The sequence below is a fragment of the Ursus arctos genome, unplaced genomic scaffold (assembly GCF_023065955.2).
Source record: "Ursus arctos isolate Adak ecotype North America unplaced genomic scaffold, UrsArc2.0 scaffold_25, whole genome shotgun sequence".
NCBI classification, from domain to species: domain Eukaryota; kingdom Metazoa; phylum Chordata; class Mammalia; order Carnivora; family Ursidae; genus Ursus; species Ursus arctos.
Window position 1 is genome coordinate 43,608,425 of NW_026622930.1, and position 21,540 is coordinate 43,629,964.

The following is a 21,540-nucleotide window of genomic DNA, read 5'->3' on the forward strand; positions in this document are numbered from 1 at the left end:
AAACAGCTTCGTGTGTCTAGTGGCTACTGTATTGGATAATGTAAATTAGTAGACTTGGGAAGGAAATCTCTGTTCTGATTTCCGAATTCTTTTATTTTTTTTTTTAAAGATTTTATTTATTTAACAGAGATAGAGACAGCCAGCGAGAGAGGGAACACAGCAGGGGGAGTGGGAGAGGAAGAAGCAGGCTCATAGTGGAGGAGCCTGATGTGGGGCTCGATCCCATAACGCCGGGATCACTCCCTGAGCCGAAGGCAGGCGCTTAACCGCTGTGCCACCCAGGCGCCCCTGATTTCCGAATTCTTGATAAGATACACCCCGTATTCAGATTATGTGCATGGTTGTTGATGGGCTCCTGGTGTCCATTTGAAAAACAATGTGTTTGTGGTCATTGGCAAGTTAATGTATTCATGGTGAATGTGAAGGACGTTTTCCTTTTGCAGTTGGGGGGTTAATATGCCAAACCAAAACTAACTTGTAGACCATATGCTTCTGTGGCACTGAAGGTTGGTTGGTACAGAGATCGTTTACTACGGCCGCTCAGAAAGAAGCCCTCTTGGGTAATTGACCTGATTGACCTACTCCTTCTGCTGTTAGAAAATGTGGCTTTAGAGCATGCTTCCCTTTCTTGAAATAAACTGGATTTTATATATATTCCAATATTTTCTAATCTTGTATTTCAGTGATTATACGTAGGTTTTCTAGAAATAAAAGAATCTTTAGGAAAGTTATGTGAAAGAATGTGAATCCATGTAGCCGCAACATGCGTGATGTGAAGCCACCACTGGCTGTACGCTTTATAGTTCATTGAAGTATATTTGGTGTAAACCCTTCCCTCCCCCACCCCATTCTGTCCTGGGTAATTGATGAAAGTGATTATATTTTATAACCATCTTGAACTTAGCTGCTACACACAGTATCAATTATATATCTCTTACTTTGTCAGGGCATTGCCCAACAAGTTTTCAAAAGTTGGGTTGCTTGCTCTGACACATCTATATTTCTAGGAATTTCTAAATTCCATGTGTGTATGCTAACGGCTGAAAGTAAACATTAGTAAAGGTTACATTGATGTGATTCTTTTTAGGAGAGATTTTGAAAAAGGAAGCGATTTGAAGTAATTATTTTAGTAGTTAGGAGTACTTATAACTTATGAGACAGAAGAGATTCCAATGCTAGTTTCATTTTCGGGCTTTAATTCTTCGGGCCAGTAATAAAATCTTTGTACATCAGGCTCCTTATTTGAAATGCCCAGAGCTCCAGTACGTGTTAGATGCTGGGCCCAGTGCTAGTTGTAGACGCCCCCTTTTTTGGCAACCTTTGAAATGCTCCGTTTTTAGAGGCCTCTTACTATGGTGGAAGTTGTATATAAACGGATTTAAAAGAATCAGTGCTTTGCCAAAGAGACATAAAAGAATTAGGATAAAATTGCTAAATTTGATTTTTAGAGACTAAGACCTTATATACACGTATAGCTTATTTGAGGGACCACAGCTTTGATGTAATTTATGGAAAAGAAGACCTACAATTTGACATTTCATCCCCCTCTTTAAAAAGTATACTTTTTTTTTTTTAAATCAGTTTTCCTTAGTTTAAAAAGGGACACATTTGGAATTCTCATCTTCTTCCTTCAGAATGGAAGTCTTCATATATAGACCTTTGGGCATATATAGGATGTTTTCTGTGGCTTTAGCCCAGAGTCCTTAGGTACGGAGGGGGAAGCTACTTATGTTAATTTGCTTTTGAAATTCAGAGCATCGTTTCTTTTTTGCCCTATAATGCTGAGTAACGAATCCTCCCCAAACTCCGACTTTTCAAACAACAATGATTTGTCCTCATGAGTCCGTGGGTTGGTTGAGAGGACTCTGTGTTTGGCGGTGTTGGAGTGGCTTTGCTTCGGGCTGCCTGCGTGTGGTTCGGATCTCCTCCAAGTGTGTCTCCCGCTCCGCAGGCTGGCGGGGACGTGGGTTTCCTACGGCCACGTCCGAGGTGCCGGAGGGTGATCCCAACTGCCAAGCCCCTGCTCGCGTCGCACTGTTAGCCTCCCTGTGGCCCAACCCGAAGTCCAGGGCAAGGACATTCACCGGAGCTGGAAAGTCATGGCTCAGGGGCTGTCCTCAGGGAGGAGTGAGCACGTGGGACCTGTGCTTCAGCCTACCCCATACAGTTCACAGGCCGGATGCTCTTAACTTAGGGGATGAGAGGCTAAAAAGAGCAAAGGGTAGAGCGATGGAGAAGGAACGTTGGGGATTTGATTTGTTTTCCAGAATGATGGACGTAAAGAAGTGTAGAGTGTAAGATGGTACTAATCCAAGAACAAGATAAATCTTCACATGATTTTTGAACTGTACAAATCTTGTAGTGTATCAAATCCTTTTTTCTTTTCTTTTTCTTTTTTCTTTTTCTTTCTTTCTTTTTTTTTTTTTTGCCACACTTCGTTTTTTTTTTCCTTGTGATCTTTTTCTTTTTTAGGAACCAGGTTACTGAAGAGTAATACTTTAATTTTCACCTAATAAGGTAAACAAGAGATTCTCTGCCATAAAGCATTGAGATTAATACACGTTTAGTTGGACATGTTTTGGACTGGTGGTGCCAATGGCACAGTAAAAGAAGTAGTCTTAGATGTTGTGAGAATAACATAAATAACTTTCCTTATTGCTGATGCTTTGCATATCTTGAAGTATTCAGTGAAAAATGCGCTGCTGTTGGCCCTCCAGCAATGCTTAAAAATCAAAGATTCAATCCAGTAAAAAAAAAAAAAAATCCTGTGTGATTTAGTGACGGTACCAATTTGAAATGAAAAAGGGAGGAGAAAGATTTCAGTCCCACAAATGACAAAGTATTCGATGATAATGTTCTTTTCATAAACCATTCCTTTGTTTTTGAGGTAGACTGCATTTGCTTTGCGAGTTCATTTTCTTTTGAATGGCCTGGTTGGAGGAAGAAACACCTGGGGAGGTGTGACCCTCCCTACAGGAACTGAGTAAATCCAAGAAAGAACCAAGTGATGGCCCAGGAGCCAGTGTAGGCTGGGGTCCCCGCCTCTCCTGAGCTCCTCCCCCAACACACAGAATCCAAAGGGTAGACTGTTAGGCCTTCCTCCTTTAGGGGGAAGGACAGTAAGCTTCTGAGAAGTTCAGGGACTTGGGCAAAGTCCCCCTGGGATGGGAGGGCGGACCACGAGGGCCCTCCCTGTCCCTCCCGCTGCAGAGGGGCTGGAGGAGAGTGCGTGGGTGTACAGAGCCTGGAGGAACAGCCTAAGAGCTCCTGCTGTGGGGGCAGTACTGTGTTCCTGATAGAAAAAACTTCTAATATTTTACCTTGGAAAATATTTTGGTATGGGGAAGCTAAAAACAAACCAAAAATAACTCCTCAAGATAAGAAAAAGGCAACCTGGAAATCTAACTGCCCTGAAGATCTGGGAGGCTTTTGGAAGGGTGGTGGCGGTAAAAGCCTGTATTTTCATGAAGCACCACAACCTTCACCCTCCTGAGCCGGGACGACGGTGTTCTAGCTGGGTGAGATGCCTTCTGGGTCCATCCATACTTGGAATCCTCGAAAGAGGCTTGGGAATCTTTTTAAAGATTTTTTTTTTAATTTTTTATTTATTTGACAGAGAGAGAGACAGCCAGCGAGAGAGGGAATACAAGCAGGGAGAGTGGGAGAGGAAGAAGCAGGCTCACAGCGGAGGAGCCTGATGTGGGGCTTGATCCCACAACGCCGGGATCACGCCCTGAGCTAAAGGCAGACGCTTAACCGCTGTGCCACCCAGGCGCCCCGGGAATCTTTTTAAAATTGAATTTGTAATTTTGTGTTCCTCTCTCTGTAGCTGAAGAAACAGGCCCGTCTTCGGTAGGTTCCCTGCCCCAGGCAGGAAAGAGTGGGAGCTGGAGCTCCTGTCTGCGGATCCCCGCACCACCGTCCTTATCCCCGCACTCACGTGGCCACTGTGTGCTTGACCCCCTCCTCAGTTTTAAGGTGCCACGTAGAGGTGAAGGGGCTTATCCAAATAAAAAGGGGACTTCTCGAAAAGCATCCAGTCAAAATGGTGTGAGTTATAAAGGGAAGATTAACCCGTGCCGTGGCGCAGGCCTGGTGTAGCAGATAGCTCCTAGGGTTCCCTGGCTCCGATCCCACGTGCAGGGCGTGGCAAGACCCAGTGCTGGGTCCCGATTCAGAACTTAACGTTCCGATTTAGTTTTTCCCATTGTGTTCTAACTCCCTTTCCTTAGCATTTATTAGTATTTATAGTTTTTCTGCCTTCACCTCCCTGTCTCAAGAGGCAAGATCTCTTGTGAGTATCCTTAGCCCCTGGCCCTGGGGCTTGACTCACCCCAGGCACCTCGTGGGTTGCATTCTTGAGTGAATATATTGTTTTTCATATTGATTGGACCTTAAGTAGCTACTCGAAGCAAGGACCATTTCCAACCAGAAATGGGACATTGAGAATTCTCATTTTCAGGCCAAGCCCAGGAAGATTTTCTGAATGAAGTGATGTTGAAAGAGCTGCGGCAGGTAATAAGCAGGGGGGAGAGAGAGACTGTTCTGGTGCTGCCATAATTAGTTCTTTGGCTAGAAAGGAATGTCGGTTTACAAAGCCTACACTGTGCAGCATTTGTTAGGCACAGAGGAATAAGCACTGTTGGGTCCCAGGGCTTTGTATGTAATGTTCATCAGGGCAAGGCAAGCCCAGATGTGTTCTGACGGATAAACCGTGAGTCGGGGCTGTAATCATCAGGCTGGCGTCAGGCCCTTACGGGCTTACGTGCATTTTCTTGCACTTGCACGAGTGCATTCACTGTCCTGTGAGCTGGTGTGTGCTGTGTCGAGGCAGGTGCCACGCTGCAGGTGTTGAGCAGACCCTGTGCCCTGTATCCGAGCTCACCTGCAGTGTCCCTGACTTGTTCATCTGCAGTGTATGGTTTACTTTGGCTACAGTAGTTGCTCGCGGTTTATCTGTGCCAGTGACAGAAGTGCTGCTTGGGAGGGAGGGCAGAACATTCAGCCTGCGGCGGGAAGCCAGGCTGCCTCTGCAGCGCGGTCCTGGGGTGCCGTACCCCACATCCTCTTTCCCATTTCCACGTGGGTGCTGCTCTAAGTTCAGGCTGCTGAAGATCAGACGTGATGCTTCCAAAATGGGATGGGGAGCCCCTGGCATACCTCTCTTGCTGGTTCCCGTAGAAAATTCTTTCTGACAAATGCATCTTTAAGGTGGCAGGCATCTCCTCAAGACTGTATCTTGGTGTTGTATGCCAAGAAATGCCTTGGATTTAAAAATTGTCAGCGTCTCCTGGGAAGAATGACATTTGGAGTCCGACAGAAGCAGATGTGGAGTAGGGTTCTGTCCGCCCTCTCCTCGCTGTGCAAGTCTGTGTGTGGATTTCAGCCACTCGAGCCTGCTACCTGTCCACGGAGGGTAGTAATGCCTCCCTCATGGTAAATGCATAGCAATTGCTAGTGAAAACGTGTGAACCCTGCATTTTATTTTTTATTTTTATTTTTTGTGAACCCTGCATTTTAAACCAGGAAAAACCCTCGATTTGTGAGGTTTCTTACACAGGTTTTTTATTGTCATTCACAGCATCCAAATACCTTTACTATTAAGACCAGCTATTTGCCCTGCATATGCGAAGAGTTAAATTTTCATCACACACTTACTAAATAAGTGGATGTTTTTAACATCTCCAGAATTTTTTTTTTTTTAATGGGAAGCTTGAAAAACAACTTGTGGGTTTCAATCCAAATACCCCTGTTCAGCTAAAACAGGGGGCAGCAACTCTTGGTAATACTATTTTCTACAAACTTAGTGGCTGAAGAGCTTGCCAGGCCAGGGAACGTTCTGATCTTCTTTGTTGGAATGATAACTTTGTGCCTTTGTCGGCAACAATCACATCTCTCCTCCACCATATAAATGATGGTCCTTCTCTCTTGTGCTGTGGTCGCCCTGGGTGGGTCTCAGTGCCTGGGTGCCCCTGCACTGGTGTGCTGTGTCAGGCACTGTGGGTGGACTGGACGTTCCCTGGGGAAGCCGGGCTGGAGGGGAAGGGTCTGTGATCAGGAAGACGTGACCGTGCTTGACAGATCAGGGGACAAAGGAGAGGCTGTGATCAGGGAGAAGGGAGTATTAGGGCTTGTTCCAAGCTCCTATTCCTGTGTAACCAACTGCCCTCAACTTAGTGGCTTGACACAGCGATGTTCTTATTTACTGCACTGTTCTGTGAGTCAGGAATTCGGGCAGGGCTCAGCTGGGCTGTTTTTCTGCCTCACATGGTATCGTGGTCACTTGGTAATAGTCTGCTGGGGGATAGGCCGGTCCGGAAGGTTCAAGACTGCTTCATTCACGTGACCGGTGCTTGAACGGGGTGTTTGGAAGACTGGACTCCGCTGAGCCTGCTGACCGGAGCACCTGTGTGTGGCCTCCCCAGCATGGTGGTCCCAGGTCTCTTCTGTGGCAGCTCAATGCTCACCGAAGACCCAGGCAGAAACCGCAAGGTTCTTTCAGACTTGGCTCAGAAAGTTTCAGAACGTTACTTCCTCCACATCCTGTTGGTAAGCGAGTCCCTAAGGCCAGCCCAGGTGTAGGGAGAGGGGACTTAGACTTCCCCTCTCACTGGGTGAAGTCCTGGGCATCTGTGGTCCTCTCTGATTTGCCACATTGATTCGAGAGCCATTGGGAAACTTTTAGGGTGGGGTGGAGGTCGGAGAGGGTGGTGGCAGGACACGTGACCAAATGTACTTTTTGATTTGGGGCAAAGATCATGTGCTAGTGAATTGAAGAGTCCGAGAGTGTTGGAAGCAGGACAGTGCGTGAGGAGCTCTCTGCTGAGGAGAACATGGGATGGGAGGGGAGGCTCAGAGTGAGACCCGGGGTCTAGGGGCTGGCTTGGGTTTACTTGTTCACTCTGGAGATGGATCAGGTCCCCAGCGTCCTGGTCTTCCAGATCATGGGTAGTATGTTTTTCTCCTATGAACTGGCCTTTTAACTGCTTAAACACTGTTAATTCTCTTGTCTTCAGTGATACAACTTTCTCCTGTTCCTGGTCCTTCTGCCTAGGACTAAGAAGGGGTTATTTCTTTAACTGGTTGCATTTTCTAGGGTCAGTTTTTGCCTTCTGGTCCTTGACTTCTTTATTTGGCACTTTTGCTGGGCGTATCTTGTTTATGCTTGTGATTTCAACTGCCACACTTGTAGTATAAAAGCCCCCCGGGTCTGTAAGTTGTCTCACCTCCCAAGTGGCTTTCCCTGGATATCCCTGTCATTCCTATCCTGCTTCCTAATAATGCCATCCCCCTGGCCGAGGCCACAAGCCTGTATGCCGTTACCTTTCTCTGTCCCTCCACCCTGTGCAGCCGAACAAGTCCCCAAGTACTCTTGATACTTGCCTTCAAGACCCCGGTGCCCGGTCGTGGCTGCAGGTGCACATCCCTGTGCAGCTCTGACAGCCCACGCCGGGAGCCCTGCACCGGGACTGCGGACTCAGAAGCTCTCGAGCCTTCGGCGTGCATCGCTTGGTAAAGCTTCCCTGGAGGTTCTGATGCTCACCTGGCCCTGAAAACAACGCTCTGAGTTCCTCTGAGCTTCCACCTCCTTTCCTCGCCGCTTTGGTTTAGGCCGTTAATGTTTCCTGCAGCTGTCAGGACCAATTACCACTGAATGGTGGCTCAGGACGGCAGAATGGGTTCTCCCGGTTCTCTCCAGTTCCTCAAGTCTGGAACCACGGTGCTGCCGAGGTCATGCTGTCTCCCGGGGCTCTGGGGGGCAGGGTCCTTCCTTGCCTCTTCCCACTTCTGGTGGCTGCAGGCGGTCCTTGGTTTGTGATTGTCCAATTCCAGTTTCTGCCTCCCTTTCTGTTCACGTGGTCCTGTGTGTCTCTTACAAAGGCCCTGGTTACTGGATTTCAAGCCCTCTGGTAACCTAGCATGATTTCCTCTCCAGAGCTTTAACTACATCTGCAAAGACCCTTTTTCCAAAGGATCCGGGACATGGGCCCATCTGTTGGGGGCCACCGTTCAACCCACTACACTTCCGGTAGTTCGGCTAGTTCTGCCATCTGATCATCAGGATTCTAGTCTGGCTGTCCATCCGGGACTCTAGTCTGGCTGTCCATCCGGGACTCTAGTCTGGCTGTCCATCCTGCGCCATGCTGCTTCAGCAGTTATTGCGTGTCCGATCACGTTAGTCCTTTGCTTACATCTTATCAGCTCCCCTTTCTTCGAAAAAGCCACGCCCTCATGGAGCGCCCCGCTCTTGTCGTCACCTGGCTCCTGCCTTTTACCCTCTTGACCCGCTGCTTCTCTCCCCTTGAACTGGATGCTGTCACAGTACTGAACTACCTACTCCTTGCCTGTGTACGTACTATTGCCCTACATTCCCGGTCAGTCTGGTTCATGTTTCGAGGCCATTCACACATTGTCTCTTCGTGACACTCTCCCTGATGCCTCTTCCCACGTGCTCTGTGCACGAGTGCATCTTGTTGCATTCAGGTCTTATCACACTCGTTCTGTGCCTTTCTCTGCTCTTAAGTGGAGAGATCTGAAGACCAGGAAGCCGATATTCATCACAGCTCTGGGACTTGGCATTTTTAATATTGAATGAAGGACCCTGTAGCTTCACCTAATTAGAAACGTGTCTCATTGGACACTGGTTTTTCTACCATCACCTTAATTATCTCCAATAGGGTTTTTCACCGATCACTGTTTGGCTGTGTTGAGTGAGTGGGGAATCTGTATGTAGACTGGCGTAGTGTTTGCTTAACCTGCGCTATCTGCATCTATGCTCAGGTCACTTAAAACGTTTCTGCATATGTTAAGGTGCTACTAGTTTTGTGGGTCCCCCCTTTATATTAGATGGGGCTTCGGGGTGTAGATAGCAGAACCAACTTGAGTTAGCGGAAACTAAAGAGGACGCCATGAACAAGGGTCAACGTACAGCGGGGCCAGCAGGAGCCCTGAGGGTCCTCTTTGTCTCTGGTTGCCGGTCTCTGCCGCTGCTTCATGTGACAGGTTGGGACATCCCCAGAGTTGGCGCACTTAACATCACACAGCTCTGGCCATCCACAGACGTGAGCTGGTTTTCTCTCCGCCCCGGTTTTGTGTTTTCCACAATGAGCTTGTCCTTGGTCAACATGGGCCAGATGTGCACCTGCAGTCATTCAGCTCCAGTGTGGTGGGGAGGGTGCTGGCCTGGCCATTTCATTCAGACGGGGCGTGGGGGCTCACCTGAGGCCGTTGGGCGGGGCGGGGGAGGGGGGGTTCCTGAGAAGGGCGTGTAGTTGTGAGTGGATCCCTAGAAAGGCATCAGACACCGTCTTGCTGGTTAGATCTTCTCAGCGAGCAGTGTGTGGTTGAATGATGGAGCGGGGGGCGGGGGGGGGGGGCTGGGGAGACGTGAGAGGCACAGGAGAAACCCTGCCCGATCTTGTACTCTTTGCCTCTAGGCCTCAGTGGGGAAAATACTCCTCTACGCTGTTGAGAGTCCTAGCTTTAATTGATTTACATATGTTTCTCTTAATACAGAATGTTCATCTTGATTTAAGTGATGGGGAAATCTATTAAAACAAAGTGGGTTGATGATGGCCACTTACTCAGGGACACATTCATTATGGTAGCGATCCCGAACATGAGTAAGAAAACTGCGTGTTTTGATTTGCCTTAGTAAAAGGAGACTCGGAATCAATCATCTCTGTATTCTAGAGACACTTTTATGGAGCCCATGTTCCTTTGTGATGGAAATGGGAACAGATTAAAAACACAGCAGGAATAACTTCAAGTGATAATTTAAATCCATTATCAGACTGTAGCTACCAAATTATAAAACAAAAAAAAACTCTCCCCAGTTTTACTGGCGGCCCCTCAGCCATGCTGGCCACCATGTTCTGGGTGTGGCCAAACTAGAGGCAAAGGCAAGACTTTAAAGATTAAGAGAACTTCCCCCCCGAAGGGGATGGAGAATAGTCCTGTCAGCGTGGCGACAGGAGACATTGGTCAGAACATACAGGGACCCATTAAATCCAGAGTTAGAAATACAATTGAAAACAGAAATACGAAGTGCAATCCTGCCTTTCTTTTAAACACTGGTATTAGTTTAAGGTATTAATGTGGGAAATTTGTGTAAGGACATCGTTTTCCAGATGACTTTTTAAGTTATTGGACATTTTGGACTAAAACGCCCCCCCCCCCCCCACTTCTGGGTCTCTTTTATGGGCAACCTTCTTGTGAAGTCCTACTTTATGTTTAATTTTCACACGGTATTTTTGCTCACCTGACAGTTTAAAAGTTCAAATAGAAATGAGAATGAATGTGGAGAATTCAGAACTTTCAAGACTGCAAGTAACTAAATTTGGTCTTCTTACAAATAAAGATCCTAAAGACATTAACATGATTTGGGAGTGAGAGATGAGGTTTAATTAGTATGCTATTTTCTAACTAGTTCATTTAAAAATATTTCTTGAGTGTTTCTCTGGGGTCCATTAGAACAACGCTTGCTAAATTGAGCCCTCACTAATACAGCCTCTGCAGAATTCTCATTTGCTTATTTATACTGTCTCTTTCCAAAAAGATTTGAAGAGTCTGACTTTATAGAATAGGAGACCTATAATTACTTTGTACATCACTCTTAAATTAAGTTTCTGGAAGTGATTTGAATTTCATTACAGCTGAAGTCTGTTTTGCAGCCCATTCCTTCTCTGGGGTGTTTAGTGGGCGATTTTTTTTTTTTTTTATGACCATCCCTGTCTTTTCTCTTAGTTCCTCTTTTTTTCCTTAAAACTTAAAAAATCTACAAATACATGACCTTTCATCTTTGTTTATAGGTACAACGGTGCTTTACCTAATGGAGACCGAGGCCGGAGGAAAAGCAGATTTGCTCTCTATAAACGGCCGAAGGCGAATGGAGTCAAACCCAGCACGGTCCACGTGATATCCACGCCACAGGCTTCCAAGGTAGGGGGCTCCCGCAGAACTGGGAGGCCTGGGCGGGTGGTGACTCGTGCTCACTTCTTGTCTTGGCTGCTCTTTTTTAGTTGCTTTTCTTTTTTTCTCCTGGTGGGACAGTTGCTCAGTCATTGAGGCCAGATAGTTTTTTGTTGGGAAGGGCTGTCCTGTGCTTTGTAGATGAGCCGCACCCCTGGCTTTGACCCACTAGACGCCAGTAGCACGTCATCCCCACCCCCAACTGCCTCTGCTGTTGGGACGACCAAACAGGTCTCCGAACATCGCCACGTGGCCACTGAGTGGTGGGCTGGGCCAACCCGCCCCTCCCGCCCGCTCCCCCAGGGTGGACTGCTCACTGCTTGGGACATAGTGGAACCAACATATGTCAATTTAAAACAGTTGTGGTTGAAAGATAAGCGATGCTCTTTATCCTAAAGGGTTTTTGTGTTAAGTCTTAGTAAAACCTCAATAAGGGTTGTTATTTTCCTCCTATTTGAGTAGTAGTTTTCACATAATCTGCATGTACGTGGAGTTGAATTGGGGTGATTATTAGAAAGACTGGAAGTAAACAGAGCTGAGTGCCACGAGAGGCTTACTGTATCTCTTCTCATTGGTTTGAGTTATATAAAACGTTAATGTTTATGACTGCTTTATTTTCTTGATCTATAAATGGGGAAAAAACCCCTGAGTTTCCGCTCTGGTTGATATGTTCCACCTATTTAGACAGGACAATTTTCTAATTATTTAACATGCGATATAGTTTCCTTTTCTATAAAAATTATATTCCCCTGAAGCATTTTGTGTGGTGAATTGGCTATATGTGTTTATCATAATGGGTCTGGACCATCTGGAATAAATAAGACTTGATTCCCATTTTTGCTGAAAACCCAAAGTTCCAAGGGAAATGAATAGCTTCAAGGAAGCATGTGTGGTATTTATACTCCGTCCTAGGAACTGATCACCTTCGTTAATGTTTTTATTTAAGGGGTGCCTGGGTGGCGCAGTCGTTGGGTGTCTGCCTTCGGCTCAGGGTGTGATCCCGGCGTTCTGGGATCGAGCCCCACATCAGGCTCCTCCACTAGGAGCCTGCTTCTTCCTCTCCCACTCCCCCTGCTTGTGTTCCCTCTCTCGCTGGCTGTCTCTGTCAAATAAATACAATCTTTAAAAAATTAATTAAATTAACTTAAAATTTTTAAGAAAGCCCCTGTTGCTTTTTCCCATGCCATGGGAATAGTTAGAATGTACCAGTTAAGGTTGTCTTGCATTAATGAGGGACTGGTTAGACCCAAAAATATCAAACACTGAGGAAACAGGAAGGATTAATATTTAGCAGCCACGTTTTTGGCGGCTAGAGAAAGGGAAATTAAGTTCTAAGAAGGGAAGGACTCTTGATAGGAAAAACAGAGGAAATGAGCTTTACAAAAGATTCTGAGACAAGGGGAAGTGAAGTAACAATCTTGGAAGGTTAAGGAAGTAAGAGAAATATTTTATAGTTGAAAAATATTTGGAAGATACAGAGACAAAAGTTTTTAAGCGTGTGATCAGCACCAAAAATGCTCTGATGGTACAGACCTGGTCCTCACATTTGTCTGTGGTTGGCGGTTGCCTTCCCTTCCTCTAGCTCTGTACCTTTATTTTCCTTAAGCTTAGATTTGCTATTGATACAATGGCTTCAGATATTTAAGAACCTTTTATAGAAATCTTTGACTACTCAGGCTTCGTGTTGTGATAGAATTCATGAAAGACAGCTGGAATTTGAAATAGATCTTCCGGTAGCTGCTATCAGAAGATCAGTGACTTTCCCTTATTTATTACCCGCCTCCATCGGCTCCAATTTTAGCTTTTTATAAAACTTGAATCTTTTATACCTGGGTTTTACCTGAAGTTATTTAAATTCTAAAACTTCTGGTCTCAATTTGTGTTTATGGTCTGTCTACACTGCTAGTAGTAGGGAAATTGGTCTTCGGTCTTGTAACCTGGGAAAAACCTATATTCTTGGGGCCTTGGTTTCCTCCTCTACAAAACGAAACGAGTTGGCTATCGACAGGAGCCATGCTGAATCAGGCAGGATGCTTCGGTTATAAGCAACACATGAGTCTGGCTTGGAAAAAAAAAACAAAAATGAAGAAATTATGAAAGGCTAGAGGGTGAGAACAGCTCAGAGAGAACCATACTATCAGCAGGGGTTAATGCGGACATTCTTGAGAGAGTGTTATAAAGTGATTTGGCTCCAACTACCTTCTGTCTCTCTTCGAGGTTTTTAATTGTCAGGAAAGGGACTCTGCTAGGCCTGGCCGGGGTCAGTCAACTGTGACTAAGGGAGAGGAGTAGACAGACACTTACTGTGAGTGATCAGCTGTCCCTTACTGCTTTCCCTCTGCATCTTCTCCTCCCCGTGCCTTGTACATTGAGGGCCTCGTGCACAGAATTCCACCCTACCTGAGCCTAGCACCTTGGTCACAAGTTCCTCACTCCTTCTGTTCCCACCCCTGGTCAGCTGTGCCCTACCCCTCCTGCTGCCACCTGCTCTGTTGATCCCTAGACAAAGTCGCTTATACATTTAACCTTTCCTTCAAATATTCCTCCTCCTGCCTCGCCTTAACTGAACGCTGATGTTTTGTTTGTTTCCACCGAAACAGTCTTATTCCTCTATTTTTTTACCGCCATCTTTCCAGTTTATGGAACTAGAAATGATTTCATTCTGTTTCGGTTGCAGTCTGTTCTTTAACCCTACATTATTGAAGTAAGCTGCCTCTTCCCCTGCATCCCTTGACCTCACTGACCTGCAGTCCACCCTCCTGCGCATTTCAGTGATTGCGTGCCTCACCCATCTGTCCCCTAACCCGCGTTAAACCATACATTGGCCTCCGCGGGTCATAATACTTTAACTCTCCCACTTTGTCCCATCACTTTTCCCCCTGATACAGTCTACCTCAGAGTCCATTGTCACTTGAAAGTGACCGTACTCTCCAGTACATTCTCCTTGTGTATACATAGGCTTGCTTGTCTAATCTTAAGACCTCTCGCCCTTCGGCCTGTCCTCAGCCCTGTTGTTAGCCCACTGGGGTTTCCAGTTACGTGCTGCATTTACCTTGGACTCCCTGTCTCTGGTACCTGTTGGCACCCCTCTGAGTCTCTGCCTCTGGGCCCATCCCAGGCCCTGCTGGCCTGTTTTTACTTCTTACTTGCTCACCCATTTCCTGTCAGAATGCCAGGGTATGTGGTGTACTTGGCAAAAGCTGTTGGACCTGAATCAGCCGTGGTTTGTCTGCTCTGAAATTTCCGATTCTGCAATATGGGTAAGGAAAAGGTCATCTTTAATTTGGATTTGTCTACGGGAGACCTAGAAGGGCAGGTGTGGGTCCCGTAGCTAATCAGGAGCCCAAGTGCTGATATTCTATGTTGTTTCTTCCCTCTGCCGCACAGTCGGGGGTCACACCGAGGTGTACCCCCTTGTGGCTAGTAGTGGCTGCTGGAAAATGGGGCCTCTCAGTCTTCCGTGCATGCCATTGTCCATGCAAAGTCCGAGGAGGATGGCAAGTACAGGCTAGTGTTGTGTAATCTGTTTGTATAATCTCTCCTCGTGTGTGTATTTGCTCTTGAAATAGTAATACTCAGATATGTCCCCTATTATACGATGTGTTTAAAGAAAACCTAAAATAAAACCTTGTTTTACTTTTGGCAGTTCTATAGACCTAGAGCATTTAGCAATTTATTCACCATTCATTTATTCAACAACTATTTATCTAGCACTTTTCTGTGGCCAAGCGTCATGCTAGGGATTGGATCTATTGCAGGGTGCGGGGCAGGAAAAGATGACGGAGCTATGAGAACTGGGGCGGGGGGAGGGAGAGCTTGGATGGGGTAGACAGGGCAGGACCTCTGAGGACACATGAGCTTTAAGGTGAGGGGTCAGGAGGAGTTAGCCAGGAGAGCAGAGAGATCTGGAACAGAGATTTGGGTTTTTCCTAAAAGGAAACATTGAAGGGTGGTAAATAGAGGACGTGGCATAATCAGACTGAGAATCGAAGTCATTTTTTGTTTGTTCATTTCCTTTTAAGGCTGTGGGGCAACTGTTTTGCTCCTAACCGGTAAATAGGATGGTGGTGGTGATGGTGACTATTTTGGTAGCAACATGGTTTAAATTTAGCGACATCACTGAGGAAAACTCTTCATCATGGTTTTCCCTTGTAGGCTGTGCTTTATTGAGATCTCCTTTTTTGGGCATTTTTACTTTTTAAAAGTGACGGACTATCACTTTGTGCCAGTTGGCATATTTCAGAATGGAAACTATCAGTGGTCTCGGAGTGACCGTTGAGAGAGGTCAGAACCGTTTCACGTGATCGTTGCAACCAGGACCGCTCTTGAGCTGTCGGCGCTGAGTGGCTCTCCTGGTTGGTATTGACCTTCTTCTTTATCAGTGATTAATACGGTAGTAACTGAGACGTGGTCACATAAACTTCAAGGTAAACTCATTAGTTCAAGCTCATTTTGTAAGCTGTAGTGGGGTCTGCTTTTGAAGTACTGTCTGTCTGTCTGTCCAGCCTGGGTCTCGGTGCAGTGGGTGGCCTGTCTCTGCTGCCGGGTCATTCTGAAGCTGCAGCCTTCTGTACTTTAGAAATCCTCTGTTTATCATTATCCTCAGACTGTTTAATGCAGCTTTTAAATAGTTGGGGTTTTGTTTTTGTTTTTACTTTGCTTTCTTTCATTGTTAATGGACTATAATTCTTGGGTTAGTGATATCTGGTGTTGTTTATAAGTTCAAGAAATCCTTCTTATAAAGGGGCAACAAAGTTTGGATAAGTTTTATCCTTTTAGGTACCATAACCATGAATATTCCAAATTTGTCAGAAAAAAAATTAGTAACCTGCAGCCTACAATATCTTTGGGTTCTATACAGAAACACCAACCCAAGATAATTTGTATTTATAGAATGGGATCCATCTTAATGGTTTTAACAAAATATAGACACAAACATCCTAACCTTATACCTCGAGGAACTAGAAATGGAACAACAAACTAAGCCCAAAGTTAGGAGAAGGGAGGAAATAACAAAGGTCAGAGCAGGAACAAGTGGAGAGAAAAAAGACAATAGGAAAGATTAGTGAAACGAAGAACTGTGTTTTTGAGACCATAAAGACGAATCTTTAGACTCACCAAGAAAACAGAACTCAAAATTAGACATTACAGTTGCTACCACAGAAATAAAAAGGATCATAAGAGATTACTATGAACAATCATATGACAACAAATTGATCAATGTAGAAGAAATGGATAAATTCCTAGGAACGTACAACCTACTGAGACGGAGTCATGAGGAAATAGAAAACCTGAACTGACCAGTTACTAGTAAGGAGATCGTTTAGGGGTTTGATTGTTAATCGAAAGTACAGGACTAGAAGACTTCACTGGTGAATTCTACCAAACATTTAAATAAGAATTAATAAGAGTTCTCAAATTTTTCCAAAAAATTGGAGAGGAAATACTTTGAATTTTTTTTTTTTTTTTTTTTTTTTTTTTTGTGAGGCCAGCATTACCCTGACACCAAAACCAGACAAGGACTCCACAAGAGAAGAAAATTGCATACCAATATCCCTGATTGGACATAGATGTAAAAATTCTTAAAATATCAACACACCAAATGCAACAGTACAATAAAAGGATCATACACCATGATCAAGTGGGACTTGCTCCTGGGATGCAAGAATGATTCAACATCTGCAAATCAGTGTGATATACCACACTGACAGTAGGAGGGTGAGAGTCGTATGATCATCTCAGTATTAAGGAAAAACAGCCAAAATTCAGCATCCATTTATGATTAAAAAATGCTCAACAAACCAGGTACAGAAGAAATGTACCTCAACATAATAAAAGCCATACATGACAAGCCCACAACTAATCTCATAGGCAACTGAAAAACCGAAAGCTTTTTCTCTAAGATCAGGAACAAGACCAGGATGCCCACTCTGGCCACTTTTGTTCAATACAGTACTAGAACTCCTAGGCAGAGTAGGTAGGCAAGAAAAAGAACTAGTCATCCCAATTGGGAAGGAAGAAGTAAAATGGTCTATTTGCAGATGACATAATATGTATGGAAAACCCAGGAGACAACACCCAAAAACTGTTAGAGCTAAGACGAATTCAGTGAAGTTGCAAGATACAAAATCAGTATTCAAAAATCAGTGACAAAGTCAGAAATTTAAAACAATCTCATTTCCAATTGCATCAGAAAGAATAAAGTAGGAATAGGTTTAACCAGGGAGGTGAAAGATGGGTCTACTGAAAACTATATGATGTTGATGGAAGAAACCGAAGACACACATAAATGGAAAGATCCTTCTTCCAGCCCATGAGCATAAACTAACATGGATGTCTGTACTACCCAAAGCTTGTGTGGAACCCCCCAAGACCCCGAATAGCCAAGGCAGTCTTGAAGAACAAAGCTGGAGGCATTTTGCTCTCTGATGTCAAACTTTATAGTAATATCACAAACTTTATAGTAATCAAAACAGGATGGTATTGCCATAAGAACATACACCTAGGTCAGTGGAACAGAACAGAGAGCCCAGAAATAAACCCATACGTATATGGTCTATTTTATTACAAAGGAGCCAAGAGTAATCAAAGGGGGAAAGATAGTCTCTTCAATAAATGGCATTGGAAAAGCTGGAGAGCCACATGCAAAAGAATGAAACTGGCCCCGTCTTAGACCATATACCAAAGCAACAACAACAACAACAACTGAAAGTGGATTAAAAGCTTGAATGTAAGACCTAAAACTACAAAACTCCCAGAATAAAATGTAGGGAATAAGCTCCTTGACTTAGGTCTGGCAGTGATTGATTTCTTAACACCAAAAGCAAAGGCAACAAAAGCAAAAATAAACAAGTAGGACTACATCAAACTAAAAAGCTTCTGCACAGCAAAGGAAATGATCAGCAAGATGAAAAGGCAACCTCAAGAATAGGAGAAATAGGATTTGCAAATCCTCTATCTGATAAGGAGTTAATATTCAAAATCTATGAGGAACTCCTACAACTCAATAACAAAACCGCCTGATTTAAAAGTGGGCAGAGGATCGGAATGGACCTTTTTCCAAAGACCTCCAAATGGCCAACAGGTATGCGGAAAGGTGCTCACGGACACGGATGATCAAGGAAATGCAAATCAAAACCACAGTGAAATATCACCTCATGCCAGTTAAAATGGATGTCATCGAAAAGACGAGAGGTAAGTGTTGGCGAAGATGTGGAGAAGAGGGAGCCCTCATGCACTGTGGTGGGAATGCAGGTTGGCGCAGCCGCTGTGGAAAACCGTACGGAGGTGCCTCAAACTAAACCTAGGACTGCTCTCTGATCCAGCGGCCCCACTTCTGAGTATAAAACCAAAGGAAGTGAAAACAGCATCTCCAGGAGCTACCTGCTCTCCGTGTTCCTTGCAGCACTCTTTAGCGAGAATATGGGAGCAACCTAAGTGTCTGTCAGAAGTTTGAATGGTTTGTAAAGATGTGGTACAGAGTCGACCCTTGAACCACATGGGTGTTAGGAGTACCAGCCGCCCCCACCGCCAGCCACGCAGTTGAAAATCTTCATAAAAGTTTTGACTCCCCCAAAACTTTAATAGCCTGCTGTTGACTGGAAGCCTTACTGATAACAAAAGCAGTCATTTAACATCTAGGCTGTATGTTATATGTGGTAAATACTGTGTTCTTACAAGTAAACTGGAGAAAAGGTTAAGAAAATCCTAAGGAAGAGAAACTACATTTACAGTACTACCATATAAAAGAAATCTGTCTCTGTGGACCCACACAGTTCAAACCCATGTCGAAGGGCCAACGGTGTGTGTACATACAGTGTCCTACCGCTCAGCCACGAGAAGGGGCATCCTGCCATTTACGACAACGTGGATGGACCTGGAGGGCATTATGCTAAGTGAAATAAGTCAGAAAGATAAATGCTACTTATCATTTATATCTGGAATCTAGAAACCTGAACCCCTAGAAACATAGTGGAATGATGGTACCAGGGGCCAATGGATTGAGGATATGGGGAGAGGCTGGTCCAAGTCTACTTACACTTACGAACCGCCAGTTATAATTTGAATAAGGTTTGGCGATCTTACGTACAGCATGGCGATCATAGTTAATAAAACTGTTTTATGTACTTGAAAGTGAAGAGTAGATCTGAAATGTTCTCACCACACACCAAAAAAAATGGTAATTATGTGACGTCATGGAGGCATCCGCTAAGGATGTGGTGGTAGTCGTCTTGCAGTATGAAGTGTGCCAAGTTAACGTATTGCATGCCTTAAACTTAATGTTATATGCCAACTGTCTCAAAGCTGGAAAACATACAAACCTAAGTTTCGAAAAAAAAAATTTTTGAAATAACTTCCAAAAACCTTTTATCAAAGGGTATTGTAAAAGCAAAGGAAAAAAGAAAAGGTTACTTGAAATACCAACAGCATACTGCATAGTTTAAAATTTTCTGATTTCGTATTTATTGAGACTTCAGAAAAACAGCTCTTATCTGAATGTGCTGTGACGGCTTAGAGTTGCAGTCTGGATTGTTGCAGGACATATATTAGACGAGAAAACAACTTCTTGGAAAGCTTGTAAATCAGGGCAGTAAAATTTTAGTCATTATTGACAAAGCTGCAGCCATTTCACATAGAAGTGGTTTAACAATTTACTTAAAATACAATATTCAAGACTTCGAAGATAGCTGATGGTTTTTTATTTCATGGCACTGGAAGGAACAGTCTGAAATATATTAAACTTTACTGTCACTCAAGAAAATGGTTTCAGTGAGATGGGCAGCTTGTGGCATTATTGATGCAAACTGAGTTTGGAAATCAAAGACCTGAATATTCACTTTAATAGAAACTGTGAGATAGCATTTAGATGATTAAATGCTTTAGGAGATTTGGCTTTATTACATGCTATTCTAACCATTCTTCTTTCTTTGGTTTTAGAAGGGAAAAAAATCGATTATTAAAGTGGGTAGATTTACTTGACAAATGGGTGATAGCATATGTAAAAGCAAATACAGAAAATCGTGATAGAGTAGGAGAGAATATTGGAGAAACAAATTTGAAATAAAGCAAAATATTCCAAGGGAAAAACTATTAAATTATCCAGGTTACATGAGAATACTTATTTGGTAACATATCTGAAGAATATAACTAACTTCCTTTTAATTAATCTACCTTTGAAGTTTGACCATCTGATGTTTTCAAACACGTGGATCAAAGGTGAACAAAATTTTGTAAAAGTCAGCTAGATAATTGAATAGGACAGTCCAGTAAGTGGTTTTCACGGCTTAGGTAATGAGAGAAATACTGAATATAAAAATCATAATATTGGGGGTAGAAAAATATTGAACTGAATGGATACTAGTTCAACAGAAGTTAATAGATTTACCATGAGCAATATTATGTTACAGGAAAATCTCTCTGTCAAGACTCCATTTACTCCTTGGCTTTCAATTAAATGGGGGGAAGTTATTGGAAGAATTTGGTTTGTCATAAGTAATCCCAGCTCAGACATTGCGTAGTTGTGACCATTACATCGAGTAAAGGATCACCCCAGTAATATCGAACAATTAACAGATGACTTGGAAATACATTAGCATGCTTTGGTGAATGATTGGCGCTCTCACTTGCATGACTTGGAAACTAGTCTTATACTCTCTATAGTTTGTATTATTCAGACCATGGAATGTCTTAAAATGTTTGACTTATACACTTCAGTTATTATAATTCTGATTGTTATGTATTAGCACTCCTGATGAATAACTTTTATAAATCTATCTAGGTGATTATCTCATTTTATGTTTTACATAGTAGGAGTTTTAACATCAAGAATTAGTTATTAACACTATATTTCTATGTATTTTGGCTAACCAGTACTTTTACGGTTTTCTAAGGTTTCTGATGGCTTTGCCATTGCAAATCGTGTAAGTTTAGTAATTTGTGAGCTGTTCTTTTCCCTTTTTTGGTTTAGCTTTGACTCCTGTTCACAAAGTAAACAGTAGCTTTTCTTACTGAACTGTACTTTCTTTCAGACCCCCTCAGTGTTGGCCTCTCTCCTGCTGTGTGTAGGCTAGGTAGTCTGGCTTGTACTGGCTGAAGGTCTCAGACAGTAATTGGTGATCACCCTTTCTCCATTTAGATTTGTGTGAGCGGCCTAAAGGTAGGTTTTAAGATATTTTATAGTATTCTTAAAATTCACCTTTGAGGTATGATTCACAGTGAATAATCCCAGAAAGTTGAAGTCGATTCAGAATATCACATTTTTCGGAGTTTTTGCTATTAATGTAGTTTAGCACTAACATTTTTGGTTTCTCTAATCCTTCTAACATATATTTTTAACAGTTCAAGCACTAACAATGGAGTTTTTTGTGTGTGTACAAAATTATCACAAGGTCATTGCTGCTGTCATTTCTGTTCATTGATATTTAATCTAAATCTCTGCTGTGCGGAGTGGGCAGAAGAATTACTGTTTTCTCCCAAAAGATACTTATGTCTTTTATGTACTTAAGATGCGGGGGGCAGCATAATGCTCCCTCCCCACCGAAGATGCCCGTGCCTTAGCGTCTGGGACCT

The 21,540-nt window shown here is 43.8% G+C and overlaps 1 protein-coding gene across 1 annotated transcript in view; it reads left to right on the top strand.

Moving 5' to 3' along the window:
- PELI2 (pellino E3 ubiquitin protein ligase family member 2) overlaps window positions 1-21,540 on the top strand; it is a 183,668-nt gene that overhangs the window by 38,807 nt on the left and 123,321 nt on the right. Inside the window, exon 2 of the mRNA XM_026480321.4 lies at window positions 10,812-10,941. Coding sequence (XP_026336106.1) covers window positions 10,812-10,941 — 130 coding nt within the window. The remainder of the gene's footprint in view (window positions 1-10,811; window positions 10,942-21,540) is intronic.